Here is a 22331-nt window from a genome sequence, read left to right on the forward strand (position 1 = left end):
ATCCAAAGGTGCCGGGTCAGTAGCTAAATTGGGTTTATAGAAGAGAGGACCACCGCAAAGTCAATTTGTGTAAATTTGCCCCTAGGTCACTTACTTGCCTTTTGGGGGAATTTTAAAAACCTATTTATCCCAAGTCCAAATAACCTGAAAGTTGAAATGATTAAAGTTTGGTGGGTTATTGTAGGAGAAATCTAGAGAGAAAGTTGCTACTAGAAGGATCTGTGGTGGTTCATTTTTTAACCTTAAAGTTCTTAAATCCAAATCAGAAAATGGCAAAGGGGATGGAGGCAAAAAGGAGTGAAGAAAAAGTAGTAAAGTGGTAAACGAGGAAAGACAAGTGAAGAGGTGAGAGAAAACTGACAAAATAGACTAATTTCACCAACATTACAAAATTGAAATGGTGAAATGGGCATAGACATGAAGGAGAAGTGGAGGAAATGACAAGGAAGAGAAAAAGCAATAGATGTTGATAGAATGACATCAGAATGGTTTAGCAAAGTGATTTATTTATCTTGTGGGCTGAGGAGCCAGACGGCCTAAATTCAAACTCAAGATCAGCCACTTACTAACAGTGTGACCTTAGACAAGTTACTTAATCTCCCTATGTTTTAGTTTTCTCATTTGTAAAATGGCCCATCTCACAGGTTTGTTGTGAAAATTGATTGAGTTATCATATTGAAAGCACCTAGTACAGTTCCTGGCACAGGGTTATCACTCAATAAATATTGGCTATTATTTTTATTATATGCCAACAACAGAGAAAAGCCAAACCATAGTACCAGCTGGTTCCAAAACAGCTAAAATGAAAGTAAAGAATTATAAGAGTTATGCTAACACTAAAAGAAGATAGGTATCTGATCAAGTCTCAGGAAGGTCCAAATAAGAAAACACTGGAAATCTATAATGCTGACTTTTGATACCGGGACTGAAAAAAAATAAGATGATTTTTGCAAAATCTTTGCCAGCAACAATTAAGCTGTTGAACAGTGCAGGTATCTGGCTCTGCCTGCATGAGGTAGCCACCTGATGTTTTATATAAATGTCTCGAGCCAAGAATCCCTGATCTCTGGCCTGACGGACATAAAAACAGTAAATGTATATGAGCAAATGCAGCCAACTGAGCCCTGTGCTTTTTCTTAAAGATTGACTTTGTGGTTTATAGTTCACTAGGGCGTTTAAGAAACTAGATGTTTCTGGTAAAGAAAAAAAATTGCCTAACCACAAAGCTGCAGACACATTTCTCAAAGTTGTCAGAAATGTGTTTGTTGAACCTGGTCTATCCTCTGAATACATTTGTGTTGATGATGTGAAAGACAAAATGCACTGGGCAGTTGAGGGCAATGATTTTTTTCAGCTATTGCAATAGGGGGAACACTTATTAATGAGGAATATGTCAAAGAAAAGGAAGAGGCTCTGGGGTTTTATAGAGGCAGGTAAACAAGGAAGTCATCCATGAGTCTTTTGGGAGTCCTTAGGAAAGACAGAGATGGGTCTTATCTCAGAATAATATGCCAGATTAGGATGGTCCCTTGCAGTTGTCCTTTTCCTGGAAAACAAAAGGGAAGGGTTTCTTAACCATCACTGCTTTTGGGGGAGCACAATGCTCAGATAAACTTCAATGTTATTTTCCCCTTTTGTTCAAGATAAATATCATTCATCACCAAGCAACTCAAAGGCGATCATCAACCTCCTGAGTGGGGTGAAGCAGGGTCTAAGAAATAGTCTCTTGAAGACACTTCATGTTATTCCTGTAAAACCAGTTGAACCATCTGTTGAGAGGTGGTGGCAAAAGTCAGTTGTTTTTAGGGTCTTGGAATCAGCATCTTAAAAGAAGGAAGACTAAAATGAAAAAAACAGAAATACGGATATAAAAGGTTATATTATAGAAAAGAGCCAAGAACCGAACCCTGAAGGTAACCAGTCAAGTGGATTCTAAGACATTAGTGGAGGAAAATCTTTCCATCTTGCAGCACCACTCATGGAGCCAGAACGTCACTGCTGTTGGTGACATTGTCCATAGTCTAGGTTATCTCTCACGTAAAGACGTGCATGACCTGAGCATTTCTCCAGACTTCCTTAGTGGTCTAGGCAGCAGCTTGTTCAAGGAGAATTCCAGTTATGCGTGGTCTGCTGTGGTGATGGGTTCTTCCAGGTTTATATCGGACTTTGGCTTGCAGGGCTGCTTCAGATCCCAGAGAAGAGAGCAAGCTGTAAGGCAACATAGGGTCCCAATAGGGATTTGGGCAGTCAGGTTTTAGTTCTTGGTGACTCCCAGTCAGGTGAGGAGGAAGAAAAATTGGAAAAGTTAGTTTAGAGTATGTTAGCCAGATAATGAAGAAAACTGGAAGAATTGAAAATTTGGTAAGGATCAACAATTTGGGCAAGGTAACAAGATCCAGTCCACTTCTCAAAAAGGTACCCAAACTGGTTTTTCCACATGAGGAAGGAAGTCAATTATATCTCTACCACGGAAGACAAAGTTTGCATACTCATCAGTAACCTGCAATTTATAAAGAGATGCAAAATAGCTCAAAGACAATAACTAGATTGTGATAACCTGGAATAGTGTGCTATAGATGAGGCGGAGTTTTCCTTTGAAACACAAAATTTCTCTATACAGTCACCCCTCTTTTGATCAATGATAATCTCAAAGAAAGGTTATTCTTGACCTCAAAATAAGGTTGGTCTCACAAGCAACAAAAGAAAAGAATAGATAAATTGGAGATCATAAAAATTAAAAACTTTCATGTATCAAAGGAAATTATCAAGAAAGTGAAAAGACAACCTACAGAATGGGAGAAAATATTTGCAAATCATATATCTGATGAGGGTGTGGTATCCAGAATATATAAAGAACTCATACAACTCAACAACAAGAAGACAAACAACCCATTTAAAAATGGGTAAAGGACTTGAATAGATATTTCTCCAAAGAAGATATACAAATGGCTAACAAGCACACAAAATGATGTTTGACATCATCAGTCATCAGGGAAATGCAAATTAAATCTACAATGAGACACAAGTTCACACCCACTAGAATGGCTAGAATGAAAAAGAAAAAAGAAAATAGCAAATGTTGGTGAGGAAGTAGAGAAATTGGAACGCTTGTCCACTGCTGGTAGGAATTTAAAATGGTGCAGCCACTGTAAAAAAACAGCTTGGTGGTTCCTCAGAAGTTAAACATAGAATTACCATATGTCCTAGCAAGTCCATCCTAAGTATATATCCAAAATAATTGAAAACAGGTACTCAAACAAATACAGTCATGCGCCACATAAGGACATTTCAGTCAACAACAGACCGCATATACAATGGTGGTCCCATAAGATTAGTACCATATAGCCTATGTGTGTAGTAGGCTGTACCATCTGGGTTTGTGTAAATACACTCTATGATGCTTGCACAATGACAAAATTGCCTAACAACCCATTTCTCAGAATGTATCCCCGTCGTAAGCAACACATGGCTGTACTTGTACACAAGTGCTCATAGCAGCCCTGTTCACAATAGCCAAAAGGTGAAACAACCCAAATGTCCATCAACGGATGATTATATAAACAAAATGTGGTATATACATACAATGGAATATTATTCAGTCGTAAAAAGAAATGAAGTACTGATACATGCTACAACATGGATGAACCTTGAAAACGTTATGCTAAGTGAAAGAAGCCAGATGCAAAAGATTGCATCTGTATGATGCCACTTACATGAAATATTCAGAATAGGTAAATTCATAGAGACAGAATGCAGATTGGTGGTTGTCAGTGGCTAGGAAGAGGGAGGAATAGGGAATGACTGCTTAATTAGCGCAGTGTTTTCTTTTGAGCTATGAAGATGTTTTAGAATTAGATTGACTTGGAGGTTGCACAATATTATGAATGTACTAAATGCCACTGAAGTATATACCTTAAAATGGTTATTTTTATATTATATGAATTTTACCTCAATTAAAAAAATTAAAAATAAAAGTTAGGTCTCATGAGATTTAGCCTGATTATTTACATAGGTGCAGCAAGAGTTGTAATTTACCACACAGACCTTCTTAAGATTGCTTTACTGGAAGTTTTCATAGGAAATCTCACTTTGAAATTTTAAAAGCCTATTAAGGCTAGGAAGCCAAGATAAGATTTTATCTGCAGTACCTATAAATTTGGGAGAATTCCTTTCTTCTTGGGGTCCCCAGAATATCCTATAGTTACAGGGCCTGCCGGGAAGTAACCTTCCTTCCTCACTTGTAAGTCTGGGAACCATGTAAGCCAGGTACCAGGCCAGTTTTCCCAAGAGGGCTTTGCGTGCATTAGCTCAATAAAGTTAACCTTATTTCCTTAAAAGTGTCTGATCATATCTGATGCAATGAGCATCATTCACAAATATGACATTCCAGGCAAGGCCTTGGTTACATAACCAATGTTTCCAATATGTCCTGATAACAAGTAGGATGGACAGATTCTTATTGAACGTATACAGATAATTATATTGCTATGAAAATAAGAATACTCGATAAGAGTTTCTGAATCTTATAGGGCTCAGGCAGGCGGAATAAGATATCATTTATGAATGTTTTATTTCTGTTTACAAAGGCATGGTTTACTAAATTATTATGAGTTATAGATAGTGTAAGAGAAAAGGAGAAATGAGTTCCATATGTGTCCAGAAAATAGAACATTAAAACATGAGCAATATTCTAAACAAAACCCACCATCATCCCTCATCAGTTCATTCAGGTCTATGTAATTAGTTCTTGTTCCACTCAGCCTTGCGTTAGCAGTCTCATTAACCCATCTGCTTCTCGACTAGAGTTCTTAATCCTGACTCAGTTCAGCGGTGTGGTCTCAAAGTTGTTTAAACTATATTATCAGAAGCTTGTACCCCACAGTACTTGGCATAATCCTTTTCCATGGGGCTCTGAAACAGTCTTTCTTTGTTAAAGATGAAGCGCTCTAGCTTGTTCTTGATTATCAGTGCTTTCAGGGACACATCACATTAAAACAGTAAAAAAACTATCTGTACATGGCAAAAGACTTACAAGCTGTGGGTAACTTGCTACTGATCATTTTCAAAAGTGGAAGATCTGATGAGAGTTTATTACGAGAATAATAATGCAGGTGACAAGGACATGTGGTTATTTCTGTGGCATGCAAAACAAGACAAAAATCAATCCAAAGAAAGTCTTTATACAAAATATCCATAAATATAATGATTAACTTTATTTTCAAAGAAGAGAGAGTATCATATCTAATTTGTAACGATGGATGAATGTAATCTTTATAGAGACCAAAATCTTCAAATATAACATATAATAATCTTGATATAATACGCTGTGACTATACCAAGCATATGGTTAGAGTACACCCAGAATATACCACGAACATCAAGTAAAGAGCTTCAGTAAACTGGAGTAGGTCTTCAACATCCATATATTAATAAAATTCCATGCATAAGTGATGTGACTCTCCAATTGAAAACTAATGACTTAGCGGATGCTAGATTCAAAATCAAGAAGCAAAGTTGAGACCAAGTTAACATTTTAAAAATTTAAAAATTATGACTAAAAACACTATACTATAGTTGTCTAACATCTGGCAAAGCAGCACCAGGACTCACAAAGAGAAACATATCATGGGCAACAAGGGAGTTGATGAATCTCTAGGAACTTCCTATACAGCATACAGTTTCTGAAATATTTATATCAATAACGTTTTGCCTATACCAGTTTAACCTAGAGAAGGCTGAGCATCTCTTCTGATTTGGCAACTCTTCCCATGCATCTTATCGGTAGTAACATATCAATTAAACCTAATTATTTCTAGTACCGCTCTTTTTTTTTTTAAAAGATTGACACCTGACCTAACATCTGTTGCCAATTTTTTTTTTTTTTTACTTCTTCTCCCCAAAGCTCCCCCAGTACATAGTTGTATATTCTGGTTGTGGCCTGTGGGCTGCTGCCTCAGCATGGCCTGATGAGTGGTGCCATGTCCGTGCCCAGGATCCGAACCGGCAAAACCCTGGGCCGCCGAAGCAGAGAGCACGAACTTAACTACTTGGCCACAGGGCCGACCCATGTACCTCTCTTTCTATGAGGTGAAAGAACAAATTCTTTGTGATTTTCCAGGGGCACTCTGGGACCCGATTAAAATAGGATGATGGATTACTGAAAAGCAATAATTGGTTCTCTATTTCATCAAAATGACAATAGACGATTTTAAAGAGTAAACATAGGCAATAATATGATTGTAAAGAATCTCATCTCTTTCCTAAGTGAGAAAACTGCTTTCTTAAAAAATCAAAGACATAATAAAGTCAACATAAACTATAGAAGGTTATTCTGGTAAAATACAGAATCTTTGTTATCGAGAAAGATTATTTAGACAGTAAAGCAAAACCTTTACAGCCTGTTATTAAGAGAAGACCAATAATCCAAAAAACTTGTCATTTTAAGAGAGTCAAATTCTAGTTTTGCATCAGTATAATATTTGATACTAGAGTTCTTTTTGGAAATCTTACAAATAAGCTCATCAAACCTTAGCCAACTTTGATTTCAACAAATGAAATTCCTCTTCTGTGAACCTTCTACGACTTTCTATGTCCATACACATCCCTTATAGTACAACTTCTCTAAGTGGCAAAAAAGAACATGTTCATTAACAGACCCAAACACATATAGCCTCTGTGGCATGTAAAAATAAGAAGCAAAACATATAAATCCAAAATTATGCTTAGTGACTAATGCATTCTCTTACTTAGAAATGATCTAGGTATCCAGTGAATACCCATTAATTAGCTCAATTTAGTATCAGCCTAAAGTTATCAGTTACCTAAAGAGCTTGTAAATTATCTTCAAACTGATATGCGAAACAATTACTGTTGAAATAGTTTTCAAAATGATGGCTCAGTTTGGTTAAAGAAATTTACATTTGTTATAACCTCAAACATTTAGTAGAAGCAGTGTTAGTTCATTCAATCAGTAAGCCTGTGTCAATTTGCAAAGAACATACCTGAGTAGAATGAAAATCTAGATGTATACTATAATTAACACGGATAAAATAGAAAAGACATAGTTGTTTCTAATAAACCAAAATTATTAAATTAGTCTTGCTTGCCGAAGATTTACCTAAGTTATGTAAACTTGAATTCTTAAAACTTTTGAGTTTGTTTTTATAGGAATACTTTTTTAGCACATTAAAAGTCTTAAAAGTTCAATTCCCTTATTTTCTGGGAATTTTAGGAATATTCTGTTTATCTAAGCACTTATTTATTTCTATAAACCAATGAGAATAGAGCACCTTTAATTTAAGAAAATATTAGGAAAATATTACACATTCACAAAGGTCTTTCTGATTTATAGACATTATTATTATTATTATTATTATTATTATTTATCATTGGTACTATTATTCAGGCTATTGCCACAGAGAGCATGTTCATTAATGAGGAATATCTCAAAGAAAAGGAAAGGGGTCAGGCGTTTTATGGAGGCAGGTAAACAAGGAAGTCATCTGTGAGTCTTATGGGAGTCATGAGGAATCATGAAGATGGTTCTTTGCGGTCCTTTGCGGTTAACTATTTCTTGGAACACAAAAGGACGGGGGGTTTCTTAACCATTGCTGATTTCTAGAAGCATGGGGCTCAGATAAAATTTAGTACTGTCAATGAGATGACTCTGCTTTGTCAATTTTGTCTATGGAATTTCTCTGTATTCTCCTTTACAGGTCATATTACTTCTACTTGCCTTTTTTGTTTGTTTTTTTGGTTTTGTTTTTCTGTGCATATGACTTGTCTCCCTAACTTAATTGTAGGCTCTCCGAGGGAAGGAAGTATATCTTGCAGTGCTTTGTATTTCTCCTCCTCCCCATCTCCCTCCTCTTTTTGCCTAACACAATGTTCCATCCCACCTCCCCACAAGTTATTGATGTTCATTAGGAACAGAGATTATCTCTTTCTTCTTGTGCTAAGACAGTAGACTTATAAAATATAAGCTTTTCATAATTGGAAAATAGCATCTAAGAACTTTCAAAGTCACATATTTAACTCTTATTTACAGAGAATTCATGGATGGACAAATGTTTTTCTCTAGTTGTTTCTTTCCTGGTTGCATTCCCAAGGCTAAGCTATTCTTTTGCTAGCTGATCACTGAGTTCACCTTCATGAGCAGATTCAATGTCTAGTGATATTTTTACCAACTTCCTGCTCGCCAGTGTACCTGTCTCATTGATTCAGCCTGTGAACCAGGGCATTGTTCAGAATATAAAACGTGATTATGGAAGAGATTTCATGAAGAAGTTTATGCCTTGTGTAGGTACCAGAAAGATCTTACAGTATAATAGTAGCAAAGATGCCATTTTAAATGATGCTCATGCACTGCCAGAACTCTGTTTCAAGTAAAATATCAGGGAAAAGTTAGGGGAAAAAATGGGCTGGATATTTGAAGTGTCTGTGGAAGCAAAAGAAACTGAAGCATTTAGGATGAGGCCTTAAAAATAAATTATAATACACTTTTGATGATAAAGAATGTTCTTTTAGATCTGCTCAACACAGCTTAATGGAAATGTAATAAAAGAGTAGGTTAATGTTTGCAAGAGGGTAAAGTGACACAGTATCATCAATAGCAAAAAAGTTAAAGGACATCAGTGAAGTCACTGAAGATAATTTTAGTGAAGGAAACAAAATAACTTCAGAAGAGACTGCTTCAATCTCCTTTGTAATAATTACGTTTATGGAAAGGCAACAACTTTATGCTGCCCGGGAGGTTATACGTTTGTACTTTCTACACACAGTTTTTATGAGCAACAAGTGCCAAGACTTACTCAAAGAAAAAAAAAAACCTCTAGGTTATGTCAAAGGGTCAGTACAGAGAATCCAATCTCTAACATCTTCTACATCTGGCTAAGCAAGGTTGTCTTTAAGGCCCCTTCTAGATTCTAGCTTTCTTAAAGTCCTGTAAGTGACAATCAGAGTTCATCATGATGATCCCAGGGAAGTACAAATTTCTTAACTGATTCATGAATCATTAGAGAAAGGTTCTGTTTTGGTCAATATAGTTATAATATTCTAATTCTTTGAAAATCTAGGATCCTCAATGGAAAATGTTACCAATCAACTTGAATATTTACTTCACTGAAACACTTCATTCCCTGATCATTCTGGACCATTTACTATATAATCTTTGTAGGTAGATTTTTGTTTTTCTTAAAAGAAGAGGGAATTGTAAGAGAAGAGATCTCAAGGGTTGGAGCCTTGGCTGTAAAGACTCCCTTGGATTGCTTTTGGCTGTTGGCTGTAGCAACTTGTTTTCTTGCAGAGATGAAGCATCTGGTTTTTGTTATCTCAATGATGCTGTCCTGGGAATATTACGATTGCGACGGAAATTTGACCGTATTCTCTATGTGGATTTGGATCTGCACCATGGAGATGGTAAGCCCTTCACTTCCAAAGGTGCCTCGCTGCTAGGACAGCAGATTTTTATCAGTAAAGCTGCTTCTAGGCAACTGGTAAGAGGAGAAATGCCTGATGCAATTGAAATTTTCCTGATTGAAAATCCTAAAGTAGGTAGAGATTCTTCTAATTGATGCAATTCCTCCTTTGCTGACCAAGACACTTTAAAATACCACGTTCCTGTAATTTCTCCTTTCCCCTCCTCTAGTAGCAGAGCTCTCCAGTTAGAGAACCTTAAAAAGTGGAAATTCTACCCAGTGTTTACTCCAGTGCTCAGTAACTTCCCTTGGGCAACTTCCATAGGTTCAAGTGAAATCCACAATTAGCACTGACGGTTTGGATGCTTCTCTCAAGATAGAATGGGTGCATGATGGACTAACACTCTGAATTTTTCACCAGTAGGGATACCAACTCATGTAGCAATCAGAACATGTGCCACTTTCTTTATATTGCTAAAATACTTAATCCTGCACAAACCCAGGGCATCTTCTCTAACTTTTAATAGCAGCAGAATCTTTAACAATTTGCCTTAACCCCGTTAATCCCCTCTTTAGAAGACTTCACTGAAAGGATGTGTCCAGCCCTCCTATGTACTTTCCATCTGGAATGTAGAGCTTCAGTGACGGTACTCACATTCTGTTTCTTTAATAAATCCTGTATGTGACATATATTTCCATTGATCTAGAAACACTTATTGAGTAAAATTAGTTGAGGATGTTCCCTTCCCTCCCCGACATCAGTGATTGTTGCTTCTCTGTTTCCAGGGATTTTTGGAGACAGACTAACATAATCAAGGCATAAGAGAGGAAAAGAATTGGGGCCGGCCTGGTGGCGCAGTGGTTAAGTGCACACATTCCCCTTCGGCGACCTGGGGTTCGCCGGTTCGGATCCCGGGTGCGGACATAGCACCGCTTGGCGCACCATGCTGTGGTAGGCGTCCCACATATAAAGTAGAGGAAGATGGGCATAGATGTTAGCTCAGGGCCAGTCTTCCTCAGCAAATAGAGGAGGATTGGCAGCAGTTAGCTCAGAGCTAATCTTCCTCAAAAAAAAAAAAAAAAGAATAGTATATTCTATTCAGAGCTAGGGTCAGCTCTGCTGCCAAAACAGAGAAAGAAAGCAGAAGTTATGGGGGGAACTTCCCCAGGGAGTTCACCTAGATGGATGCTACCATGGAATGGTGACAGAAAATTAAAGGTAACAGAGAGAAGAGAAAAGGGTTAAAACAACCAACATACTATTTTGAGAGCCACATCCCCTGGATATTGGAATACTCAGCCAATGCAAAACACCACCTTGCTCCAAAACCTTCAGAGGCTCCTTATTGCCTATAACAAGGGCAACATTTGGCCCACGGCTTGTTTTTCTATGGCCAGGGAACTAAGAATGGTTTTTTATGTCTTTACAAGGTTGTAAAGAACAAAAATGCGATAGAGACCATGTAGTTTGTAAAACATAAAATATTTGCTATGTAGCCACTTGGTTTGCTAAGCCTTGGCCTATAGTAATGGTTCTCAAACTTGTATGTGTATCCTGATGACCTGGGGAAGCTTATTTTAAAATGCAGATTCCTGGGCCACATTCACCAGATGCTCAGATTTACTAGACTATGGGAATCTACATGTTAACAACACCCCGGTTGTTGCATAGGCCGTACTTTGAAAAACAGTGGTCTTCACGGTAAAGTCCACACTCTGCCCTGTCTTTTGAGGTTTGCCTCAGAGGCCTCACCTCCTCTCCCCAGCCTTCTCTCACTACTTGCTGTCCAGGCTGCTCTATTCAGTGATCCCCAGACACATCTCACTGTTCCCACCTCCCTGACTTTGCATCACTTTTTCCTAACTGCGTTTTGCTTTCTCCTCACCTTTTGCTTCTCCCAAGTTCTACCCAGGAGTTTACGTTCCAATAGTAGCAGATTTGCCCTGACCACTCCAGCCCAAGTGTTCTCTCTCCCTGCTCGAGTCCTGTATTATATATATCACTGACTTGATATTTAAGTATATATTGTCTTGTATTGTTAGTAAATTCTTTAATGTGTCCATGTCTTCCTCTCCCATAGAAACTTTCAGTTCCTCCGGAGCAGAGATCAAGTTGTTTACTTCTTTCTGTCCTGCACAATGGCTTGAACAAACAGAACTATGCATATAGTAGTGGTTCAGTAAAACATTTGTTGAATGAATGAATGATTATTAAATTCAAACTATTAGTATCAGAGTTCAAGAATAGAATCAACCCTATTGAACCACATAAGAATGAAATAAGACTGTCACCTGAAACCGTTCTTTCCATTTGCAATGTTATTTCTACACCATTTAGAGTTTCCTGTTTTAGCCAACTTTTATGGTGTGTTTCATTTCAGTTTATTTCCCCTCTTCAGCACCTCCCTTCCAGTGACCCCTGCCCCACCTCCAAACTCTTACACATTTGGTTTATTTTAAATCTCCCGTGCTCCCATAACTAGCATCCTGTGGTGGCTTCACCAGCATTCCTACCCTGTCCTCGCCTTCTCACGTCTACCTGACCACTCTTCTCTTTCACACCAAGCCCCATACCCTCCGCCTATCTGTCTATGTCCTTTTTTAAAGTATGATTTTCTAACAATGCCTAATGGCATTTCCCATGAGAAGAGATACAAATGCCTACTAAACATATGAAAAGGTACTCAACACCCTAGTACTCAGAGAAATGCGAATTAGAACAAGACCATTCTTTCTGCCTAAGATTAAAAAGAATAATAATAACCCATGCTAGTCAGGGTGTGAGAAACTGGGAACTCTCCTACACCGTTGATAGAAGTGTAAATTGGTACCGCCTTTCTGGATGGATAGATAATCAGGGTTTTCATGAGGTATCCTTGTTTATACTTCAGTTTCTAAGTTAAAATGCTCTTTTTATTTATTTTGTTTTATTTTAATTTGTTTACTTATTGCTTTGTGCCTGGAGCCTTTAACTGCCTCCCTAGGGCAAAACATAAGGCTTGGGAAATTCCAACATACCTGTGATATACAAATGGAGTTAAGACTTTTTTAAGGTCTCTGTTGGCCTCTGATGAAGACTGAAAGCATTAAGTAAACAGAAATAACTTTTTTATTTGAAGTATAAAAGAGGATAGTACATGAATTTGCTAATAGTCCTTCCATTTTAGAGATATGGCATCTGGATATAGTATGACAATATGTGATTCTGGAAGGAAAGCTGTGGAGGTGGGCAGTGTGTTTTTCTAAATAAGTAGTGGCTCCTAAGTATTACATCTACTATCTCCCAGGCCTCGATTCACTTTCTGACTCTGTTTAAATGGAGAGGAGACTCCTTTCCAGAAAAGGTTTTCCCCTGTCTGTCTCCAGGCTTTAAAACTCCAGGGCTACTTTCGACCTTCCATGTTTTAGCCAGAAAGATGTTCTGTAAGTTACTTACTGCACGTGGGACTTTGGGTGAACTGCATTTATAACCAGATCTGTATCATAGAGAGGCACTTGATAATTAGATTTTCACTATATAATGCCTACTGTTGGTATTGGTCATGTTTTTCAAGGGGTTGCCACATTATACGTCTTTGAAAAAAATCCCCAGAGTTTAACTAGAACCACGGAAACAAAGCAGAGCATGCAACTTCCAAGATGGTGCCAGTTTCCTCTCTTCAGCTCTGTTGATAATGCCTTAATTCTGAGCGTGAGCCCTTCCGCACCTTTTAGAACAGATTGTCAAAGGGAGCCTGGACATCCCGTTGCTTGCAAAGGGGAAATCAAGCTATAATTTGCCATGAATTTGAAAAGGATCCCCAAAACTCACTTGGGGCCAAAGTTCTATTTCATCCTATAATGACAGAGATCAAAGACCAGAGGGTTCTCTTACTTTTATTCCTCAGCTTGTTAGCTTTATTATTGCTACCTTTTCATTTCTCTTCCTTCCCACAGCTGCTTTCTAGAGTTTCAGTTGTTGAAAACGGGAGCTGTATATGTGAACTGATTCTTATCTATATCTTTCTCTGGTAGGTGTAGAAGATGCCTTCAGTTTCACCTCCAAAGTCATGACAGTGTCTCTGCACAAATTCTCCCCAGGATTTTTCCCAGGTAAGTGATCTGTATGCTCAGTATTACATTTGAGAAATAAATATTGCAGTTCTTCTAGACATTTTTTATATCTTATATTTGGATAGTTCCATGCTGTTAATACCTCATTGGTGCTACTCTATGCAAAATTTTAACACAGGTCATTTCAGGGGACAACGATAAGAGGAATGTAATACTGTTTCTTTTTCCAGATGATTTTTATGGACTGTCAACAGACAGCTCACTTATACTTACTGTACTATCAGATACCGCATGTAACTCCTAACAGCCTGATAATTGGACTTTTATATTGCCATTATGTCAATGTAAAGACATATGAAAAGTCAAGCAATGGAGTTAATCCCTTTTTTTCATTTGATCCAATAAGATGGAAGCTAAGATTTTTCCATTTTCTTATGGTTTTCCTGCTTTCCCAACATTGTTTACAGCTGTTACTCCTCCATATTATTCTTCTTAATTTAATTCCCTTGGAAACCATCACTAATTCAGGATTGTTCTCCTAATTGACCTTTTGGTCTTCTGAAGTCCTATCGGAGAATCCTTCAAGTTTTCTCATTCTCATGTTCTTAAAGCTGTTTACAGTGTTCCTCTCTTCTACAGGAACAGGTGATGTGTCTGATGTTGGCCTAGGGAAGGGACGGTACTACAGTGTAAATGTGCCCATTCAGGATGGCATACAGGATGAGAAGTATTACCACATCTGTGAAAGGTATGCCAGTCATGCTGAGCCAGTAACAAGTGCATTACATTTCTATAGGATGAAATGGCCCCCAATCTCACAGAATTCTTGTTTTCAAGGAACAATTTGAAGAAAAAAAAGCCACTGTATCCCCACATAGGTTTCATACACTGCTCATTATACTTTATTTGATCAGGTAACCAGCCCCTGTTTGGGAGAGCCGTGTTTTGACTAGAGCCACACTCTTGGTTTGATCTTACCAGCTACCCCACATGGTGAAGGCCATCCTAAGAGCAGAGCTTCTCGGCTGTCCTTGGGAATCCCTTGTCTGCTAGTTCCTTGCCTAAAACCTGAATGTGTGTGATTTCATTAGGCTGGGAGGGTCCGTTTTGGTTTTCCATTATTGAGATCTGCTTCCATCCACTGATGTGAATATTAGAGAGTTCTTTATCATGAGTTTTTGAGTTCTATCTGTTGTGTTAAAGTTTCGGTCAGAAATCTGTTCTTTTTACGCTATAGTTAAGGGTTAAATGAAAGCCGCTTGTAGGCAGACAGTTTGGTGCCAATGTGTAGACCATTTGGGCTGAAAAGCCCTACAGAAGGCAGGGACTAAACTCATATTCATAAAAACTGAGATTGGTCAGGTACAAATTCACTGCTGACATTGGCAGTAGAGAAAGTGAGTCTGACTAGAAGTCAGCAAGTCAACATTACTTAAGGTAAGTAATGGGGATGGAGGTGCTTTTGATCCCTCCCCTACTCAGCTCAGGTTCCTCCCAAGCTCTGGTGGAAACAGGGACTTCCCAAAGGAGCCTGCACTGGCCATCACCACTGGCAGTTGTATAAACACAGTAGAAGTATTAAAAAATAAAAACTTTCTGCTTCAAAGATACCTCTTAGCTCAAGAGATTTGGCAAGCCAAGTCACCTTGCAGCAGTGCTAGCCTCTTCATGATGTTGATCATGTCCCCTGGCTACCTCTGTATTGTCAGGCTGAAGAGGCCTTTTTTTCCTAGAGCCTGCCATTGATGGTTTTAATTGCCCTTCTTTGTTCCCCCTAGGCTCTGTTCTGTCCTTGAGATGTGCAGATCAGAGCTGCTATGTAACTTGACCCGATGAAGATGTCCTGTGGTTCTGTGTAAAAAGGAGAATTATTTTGTTTTCCCTTAATCCCCTTGTTGACAGTGCCCAACATTTTGCTGCCCTTTTTTTGCCATAGCGGGAAGCTAGGTTGTTCTCTCCAGTGCTCCGTCCACAGGGTTCCCTAGAGCTCCTTCCTGGGTCTTAATGGAAAGGTCAGCACGCATCATCGTTTAAGTGTAGTTTGTGTATCTGGCCCTCCCAAAATGGCTTACCTTACACGTGCCCCTAGTGGAGCTCATCTGCCAGTCATAAAACCTCCTGAGATCTTCCTTTTTCCCTCATCAACTTGGCATTTCCCAGCCTGGAAAAGCTGAGTATCATCTGCAGACTTGAGGATTTTCCAGGGCCCGCCCCCAAGGACGTCTACTACTTACCCTTCTGCAGTCGGATAAATGTTTGTTTCTCCCCTATATTTTCTTTTCTTCTCTCTCTATAAACCAGTTCCTAGTAAATGATTAAAAAAAATTAAATCCCATGGTAATTCATGTTTTAAAATAGGCTTGGTATCAAATGTAATTAGAAGCATTTTAAAAATGAGTTTAGTCCCAAGGAACAGATCCATGGAAGATCACACGTGATTTCCCTTTACAGAAACCATATTGCCACCCCCACCCCAGTGTACATGAGGCCAGCATTTATTAAAGCTTCTTCCAGCTTGCCTACTAAAGTACCAGACACTTATCAGTTTATAGTTCCCAGGGCCCCTTTTGCTCATGGAGCCACACTGGCCATCTGTACAGCGATCATCCAGAGTAACAGGTCCCAGGTTTTCATTAGAGGTACAATAATTTTTCCCTTTGATTTCTTTCAGAAGTCAAGTCTGGTCAGGGTGTTGCGTGAAGACACCTCTGATTCCAAGGGTGCCAGGAGGGCTTCCTGACTCAAACATCTCTCCCATCTGTTGGGCTAATATCTGAAATTCCTTTCACAGGAAACATACTTTAATTCTACAATTAAAACTAGGCCTTAAAATGGAATTTTGGCACAACCTGTCCTCCTCACCCTCACTCTGCCGTAGATGTATGGTTTCACAGAGCTTTTCTTGATAGCAGACTTTGAAAGGGTTAGAATGTGAGCATGAGCATTTAGAGGAGCAGGAATTGGGTAGTGGAGCAGTAGAGGGAGAGGGATACAAAAAACAAAACAGTCTTTGCCAACTGAATAGTTTTGCAAAGGGTCAGCCCTGGCAACTGTATCACTTAGTCCCAATCATTACACTTTTGACTACTTCTAGCTTGTTGCTTAGAACCAGTCTCTCGCACATTTGCCATTATGACCTCTGACCCATCTGCCTACCCAAAAGCTACAGTAGGCATAGGAATAGCTTACTCATGTAGAAGTCCTTCAGTATATCTGCTGTGTCCTTTTTATCTTTTTGGTCCCACGAGCCCACTGGTTTTCTGGCTCACTCCTTACCTATGGTAAATAAAGGACCTCTTATTGCTGGTTCACTTACAAGATGCTCTAATTTTCGTTTGCCACTCAATTTCTAGTTTGCTCCTGAACTGCCTCTCCCTGTGGGATTCATAAGCCCTTTTTCTTTTCCTTCCTTCCTTCCTTCTTTGTTTTATGGCTTTTTCCTCTGATATAGCCTTTTTGACTTTGCCAGCTAGTCAGACAGGAACTTAAAGGTTTCATCTTAAGGTTGAATATACCCTCTTTACTAAAAAAAAAAAAAAAGGCTTAGGGTTGCTTTTTTTAATAGACCACATATGGGATCTTTACATGAATGTTTTCAACTCGAAAAGACCTTGGGTTCCATTTATGTAAAAGACAAGTTCCCAGTCAGAGCTCCCTCGGTCGTTCAACACTAATTTAGAAGGGCAAGGGTCACTGAATCCCAAAAGCTTTCTATAATTTCCATGGGAGCTACTAGAGTTGGTATTACAAGTAATGCCCTGTTTTAACTAGCATAAAGGAGTGTCAACATTGTTCTTGTAAGCACACCTCCTCCTTCAGATAGAAGCTATAGACCTCGTATAGAGATGGCAGAGGTATATTATCTTCTTGATTTACATGAAGGCCCACCCCCATCCTGGGCCACATGCACACATACAAGCAAAGTTTGATGGGAGAGGGAGGATGTTTTGCCAAAGGGAGGGTTGGCTCGTTCCCAAGCTATGTCATCTGAAAGAGGAAATACTGCTCTGCCTATGTTTAACCTGTTTGCTTCTCTAATTGTATTTGAATGCAATGGGAGATAGTCTTAATAATGTTTAAGCTATTACCTAAAACTCTGTGTTGATGACTTTAGGAGTATTTACAGTTAAGGACTGTGGGAGAGAAGGACAATAACAAATACTTCCTTGCTGTTGGTTCAAGAGAGGTTTTGATAAATAGTAGGGTACCACTCTGGAACCTCGAACCTTGCAGGATGACCAAACTACTTGCCTACGGTGAACTGCCATGACATATGCATTCTTGAAGAAGAAATTCAGAGTTGTGCTTAAACTTCTTAGTTTGTTTCCTTCCTATCATTTTATAACCATAACAGCCAGAAAACATTCTTTACTAAATGTCCCATTATTAATATATATCTCATAGGAAAGCTGTGTATATATATGGTGCTTATAATGTGTGTGGATACAAAATATACTGAAGTTGACAGTTCAACACTTTGAAAAAAGTTGAATTTATTAAGAATATTCAACTATTAAACTTTGTAAGATAGTTAAGTACAGACACTGCATAAATATTTCACCAAAAGGAAAACATACTGTTAAACAGACTTCTCAATGAATAGGACTTATGAAAGACTCTATTAAACAGGACTTCACATTCAATAGCAGTCTTTATATCCACATATGCAAAACTTTGCTAGTAAGAGCTATCAACCCAACCAAAGAAATAATCTTATTCTAGTGAACTAGGGCTCATAATGGTAGTTATTAAAATAAGAATCTACCTGTATTTGGTCCTGGGCTTTTTTACCTTGAGTCCTATGGCTTATATTCTTTAACTCAAAATTGAAAGAATCCTTTTTTGCCCTGTGGCCGAGTGGTTGAGTTCGCACGCTCCGCTTTGGTGGCCCAGGGTTTGGATCCCGGGCGCGGACATGGCACCGCTCATTAGGTCATGTTGAGGTGGCATCCCACATGTCACAACTAGAAGGACCCACAATTAAAATATGTACAACTATGTACTGGGGGATTTGGGGAGAGAAAAAAAAAAAAGACCACTAGCCTAAAGAAAAATTCAGAGATCACAGAAGTAAAAAGAAAACAATATTTTTGTCTCTTTTATGAAAGAAATATTATACTTTTCTATCTTAAATAATTTTTTATAGCTCTTCAACTGCTTTTTTCAAACGTTAATTCTACTGTGCATGGGCTAACCAGAGGAGCCTACCCAGGAAGAACGTGTTCTCTAGGACAAGAGCAAACTCATTAAAGGAATGGCTCATTTAAGCCTAAGTGTTTGGTCCTGTGGGGAATTCTTCTGTCCATCTATGCTGAGCTCCACTGCTATCCAACAAGGAAGAGAAAAAAATATCACTACTGCTTAATCTGGTGTTTCTGTAGTATATGTTTATTGTGCGAGGATTTTCCGTAGACCCTGACATGGCCTCTGAAATACAAATCAGTGGTGTTTTAAGCACAGGATCCATTCCTGTGGGTCTGGGGCCAAATTCACCTCTCAGAATCCACTCTGACCTTCCTACAAAAGAATCAAGCACCTCACAGGATTTTTAAAATGTCAATTAACAAGGATAAAGGGGGGAAGCTACCATTCAACATAGGGGACTTGAGGATCTTCAATGACACTATTTTATTCATTCATTTGGCAAGCATTTATTGTCTCTCTCTGCTAGGCACTGTACTAGGCACTGGTGGTGGTAAACAAGACGGAGGAGGCTCCTGCACCCTGGAGCTTAGCTTCTAGGGAACACTTGCCTGTGCCAGGAAGTACACTAAACATTTATTTGGTCCTTATAGCCATGTACAATCTACAGTACCTACAAAGGTGAGTATTCTTATTCCCATCCTACAAATGAGAAAGCTGGAGCTTAGAAAGATTGATTTGCTTAGGACCACACAGCTAGTAAGTGGTGAAGCCAGAATTTGAACCCACATCTGTCTGCCTCTCACCCATCGACTATATTGTCCCCCAAGTGTCACATGGAAGTATGAAATTTTTTCACAAGGGAAAAATACCATCCCCAAGACTTCTTAGAAAATTTTATATCAGGGGATTGCAGAAAACCCCTAAAGAAGAAGCCATGTAACTTTATGCAAATGAATCACATGACCTGTAGTATACACAGTCCACTGTGTTTATGTTTATGAAAGTGCAACTTAGATTTTTGCCAAAAAAAAGAGAGAATCTCATAAGGATTTAATTTATAATTTTATGGGTAGAAAACAAGAATAAATATTGCCAGATTTTACTTCTTAGGTTTTAAATTCCTATTTAAAGTTTGGAAACATGGAGATTCTGTAAATCTGCCTTTTCCTTCATTTTCTTTTTTTTTCTTTTAAGATTGGTACCTGAGCTAACATCTGTTGCCAATCTTCTTTTTTCTTTCTTCTTCTTCTCCCCAAAGCCCCCCAGTACATAGTTGTATATTCTAGTTGTAGGTCCTTTTGGTTGTGCCATGTGGGACGCTGCCTCAGCATGGCCTGACGAGCGGTGTCATGTCCACGCCCAGGATCCAAACCAGTGAAACCCTGGGCCACAGAAGTGGAGCACGTGAATTTAACCACTCGCCCATGGGGCCGGCCCCTCCTTCATTTTCAATGGAGAAAATCCTGACTTCCTGCTTTAGAAAGTGAATAGTGTCACATGTCATTTTATAGAGGTCTTCTCGTAGAATTACATCCTTTTCATGTGGTTTTTTTAGACTAGTATTGCTAAAAATTTTTAACATGATGCATTTTTGCAACTATAGGCATAACTTATATCATCTCTTGGCCCTGGCAGAAGGCCATATCTACGTATAGGGTAGAGTTTCTCCATCCATGCTATAAAATGCTTATCCAATACCAATGGAATAAAATGAGAACCAAGGGACATCACTAAAGGACATTTAAATGAAATGTTTTCTTTCACTATTGACTTTTAATGTTAATATTTAGAGAAGAGATGTTTTAATGATGATAGGTTTTTCTTTCATTATAACATAAGTCATCCAGAATATATCTTCCACTTGGGACTCCAGATTCCTTATCCAATTTTAGAAGCAAGTAGATAGATCCTCAGTGAAAGAGGATGCAACAATGATAGCTTACTCCTTTGGGTTTGGTGATGTGGCAAAAGCAACACATAAACATATATCACACATAAATATGTTAAACAATACAAATTTTTTAACTTCTCTTTCATTGATGAGAAGGGAAGAACTCTAGAAATTTACTCCTGAGAACAAATAATTATCTAGCCTTACTTCCATCTTCATCCCCATTTTCATCACAATCTGAGAGCTGGTGAAAATTCTTTACAAAATTATTCTGCCTCTCTTCTGTTGGGTCACAGCAGCACCACCTTCGTCATCACTAGCTCACTTTGCGCCCAGTGATAAAGGTAATGGGAGCTGCTAAATCATTTTATAAGCCTTGCATTTTGAACTCAGCCCTCTGTAAGTAAGATATTTGTATTAAATGCTTTTGTGCTATTTGATAAACTTCTATCCTGCCTCTACGTGGTATGGCAGATGTAAAATTGCCTACTGTTTCTGGAAAATGGATGACTCAGACACTGATTAAATTCACGCTTAATGTTAGCCACAGGTGGAAATGAAGCCAAAGTGGGCTGTTCATTTATTCTTCCTAGTTTGATGTGTCTTTTAAATTATTAAATTCAAAAGACAGTAAGTGCCTAAGATTATAGGATAATTTGGAGGGGGGATACTGTGCTAATGATCTGAGTTGCCCTGAGCCCTCTCTCAGTGAGCTCACCCTGCCTGTCCCCAGTACTTGGTTAGGGTTGCAGTGGAAAGCTGGTTTTTTCCCTCGCCTGATCTTTTGGACTTTGAATCCAGGTGGTTAGAGGGACAGTTCTTATGTTCCTTCTCCATCCCCTCTCAGCCAATGTCTCTTATGACCATTTCCTAAACTCCAGCACCAAGTAGCCCTGACAGCATGAAAGGTCCCTGCCCACAGCAAACAGTCTGCATAGGTGATATTTTTTCATTTAAGTCAAGGAGGACTATCTCCTGGCATTCCAGCACTCTGATGTGCGCCTTCTCCACTTCTTAGTGCTAAATGACCCCTGACCCTTGGAGAAAGCCACCTGATTCTTCCATAGCAGCTTACAACCTGAGGCTAGAACATGCTCTGAAACTACCCAGAGACAGGCAGACCTTGCTCATAAGTGGAAATCTTGAGAATTACACCCTTTAACATAGGGCTACTCTGAAAACAATCCTAAACTTGACTACATCTGTGCTTGATAGAACATTCTAACATCGAAATTCAAACTACTCCTCTCAGCTGCTTCCCACCACGTAACACCCCCCACCACCACCCTAATTCTGCCCCCTCCCATGTTCTTTCACCACTGCTCTGTCCCTTTGGTCCAGCCTAGAAGACCTACCCTTTAAGCTCTGCTCTCACGTGTTACAGCTTTGAATGACTGTGCCTGACGCTGCCATTCGCCCGGCAGCTGCCAGCACTGATGAGCTGCCTCGTTGTGTTCTGTTGACATGGACTGTATGGAGATTAAGTTAAATCCAGGATCCCCCACCTGAGGAGAAGGCCTGATGCTAAGTTTGGCTGGGCTCTGCTCTCTGTGCGCTGTTACCCACTGCGCTATCAGGAGAGAGCCGCATCCACTGGTACTTAAAGGAAAACCAAAGGAAAGACTCCCCAAAAGGAGCCATATCAAATAACCGGCTAACAAGTTAACAAGTGAAAGGGTATGTATGTATGCCAGGCACTGAAGGCAGTGCCTTTGCCTAGAGACCATGCAAGTGCGGCGGAGGAGCAAGCTGGACGTGAAGGGGTTTGTGTGTGCCCCCTCCAGGGGAGAGAATCCTGAAGAGGAAGGTGAGGGCTGGTGGGAGGG

The 22331-nt window shown here is 39.1% G+C and overlaps 1 protein-coding gene across 4 annotated transcripts in view; it reads left to right on the plus strand.

Moving 5' to 3' along the window:
* HDAC8 (histone deacetylase 8) overlaps window positions 1-22331 on the plus strand; it is a 199785-nt gene that overhangs the window by 48127 nt on the left and 129327 nt on the right. For all 4 annotated transcript variants that reach the window (XM_046674168.1, XM_046674170.1, XM_046674169.1 and 1 more), the window contains 3 exons: window positions 9305-9417; window positions 13431-13508; window positions 14109-14217. In XM_046674168.1, the coding sequence (XP_046530124.1) occupies window positions 9305-9417; window positions 13431-13508; window positions 14109-14217 (300 nt within the window). The remainder of the gene's footprint in view (window positions 1-9304; window positions 9418-13430; window positions 13509-14108; window positions 14218-22331) is intronic.

The sequence above is a fragment of the Equus quagga genome, chromosome 10, assembly GCF_021613505.1.
Source record: "Equus quagga isolate Etosha38 chromosome 10, UCLA_HA_Equagga_1.0, whole genome shotgun sequence".
NCBI classification, from domain to species: domain Eukaryota; kingdom Metazoa; phylum Chordata; class Mammalia; order Perissodactyla; family Equidae; genus Equus; species Equus quagga.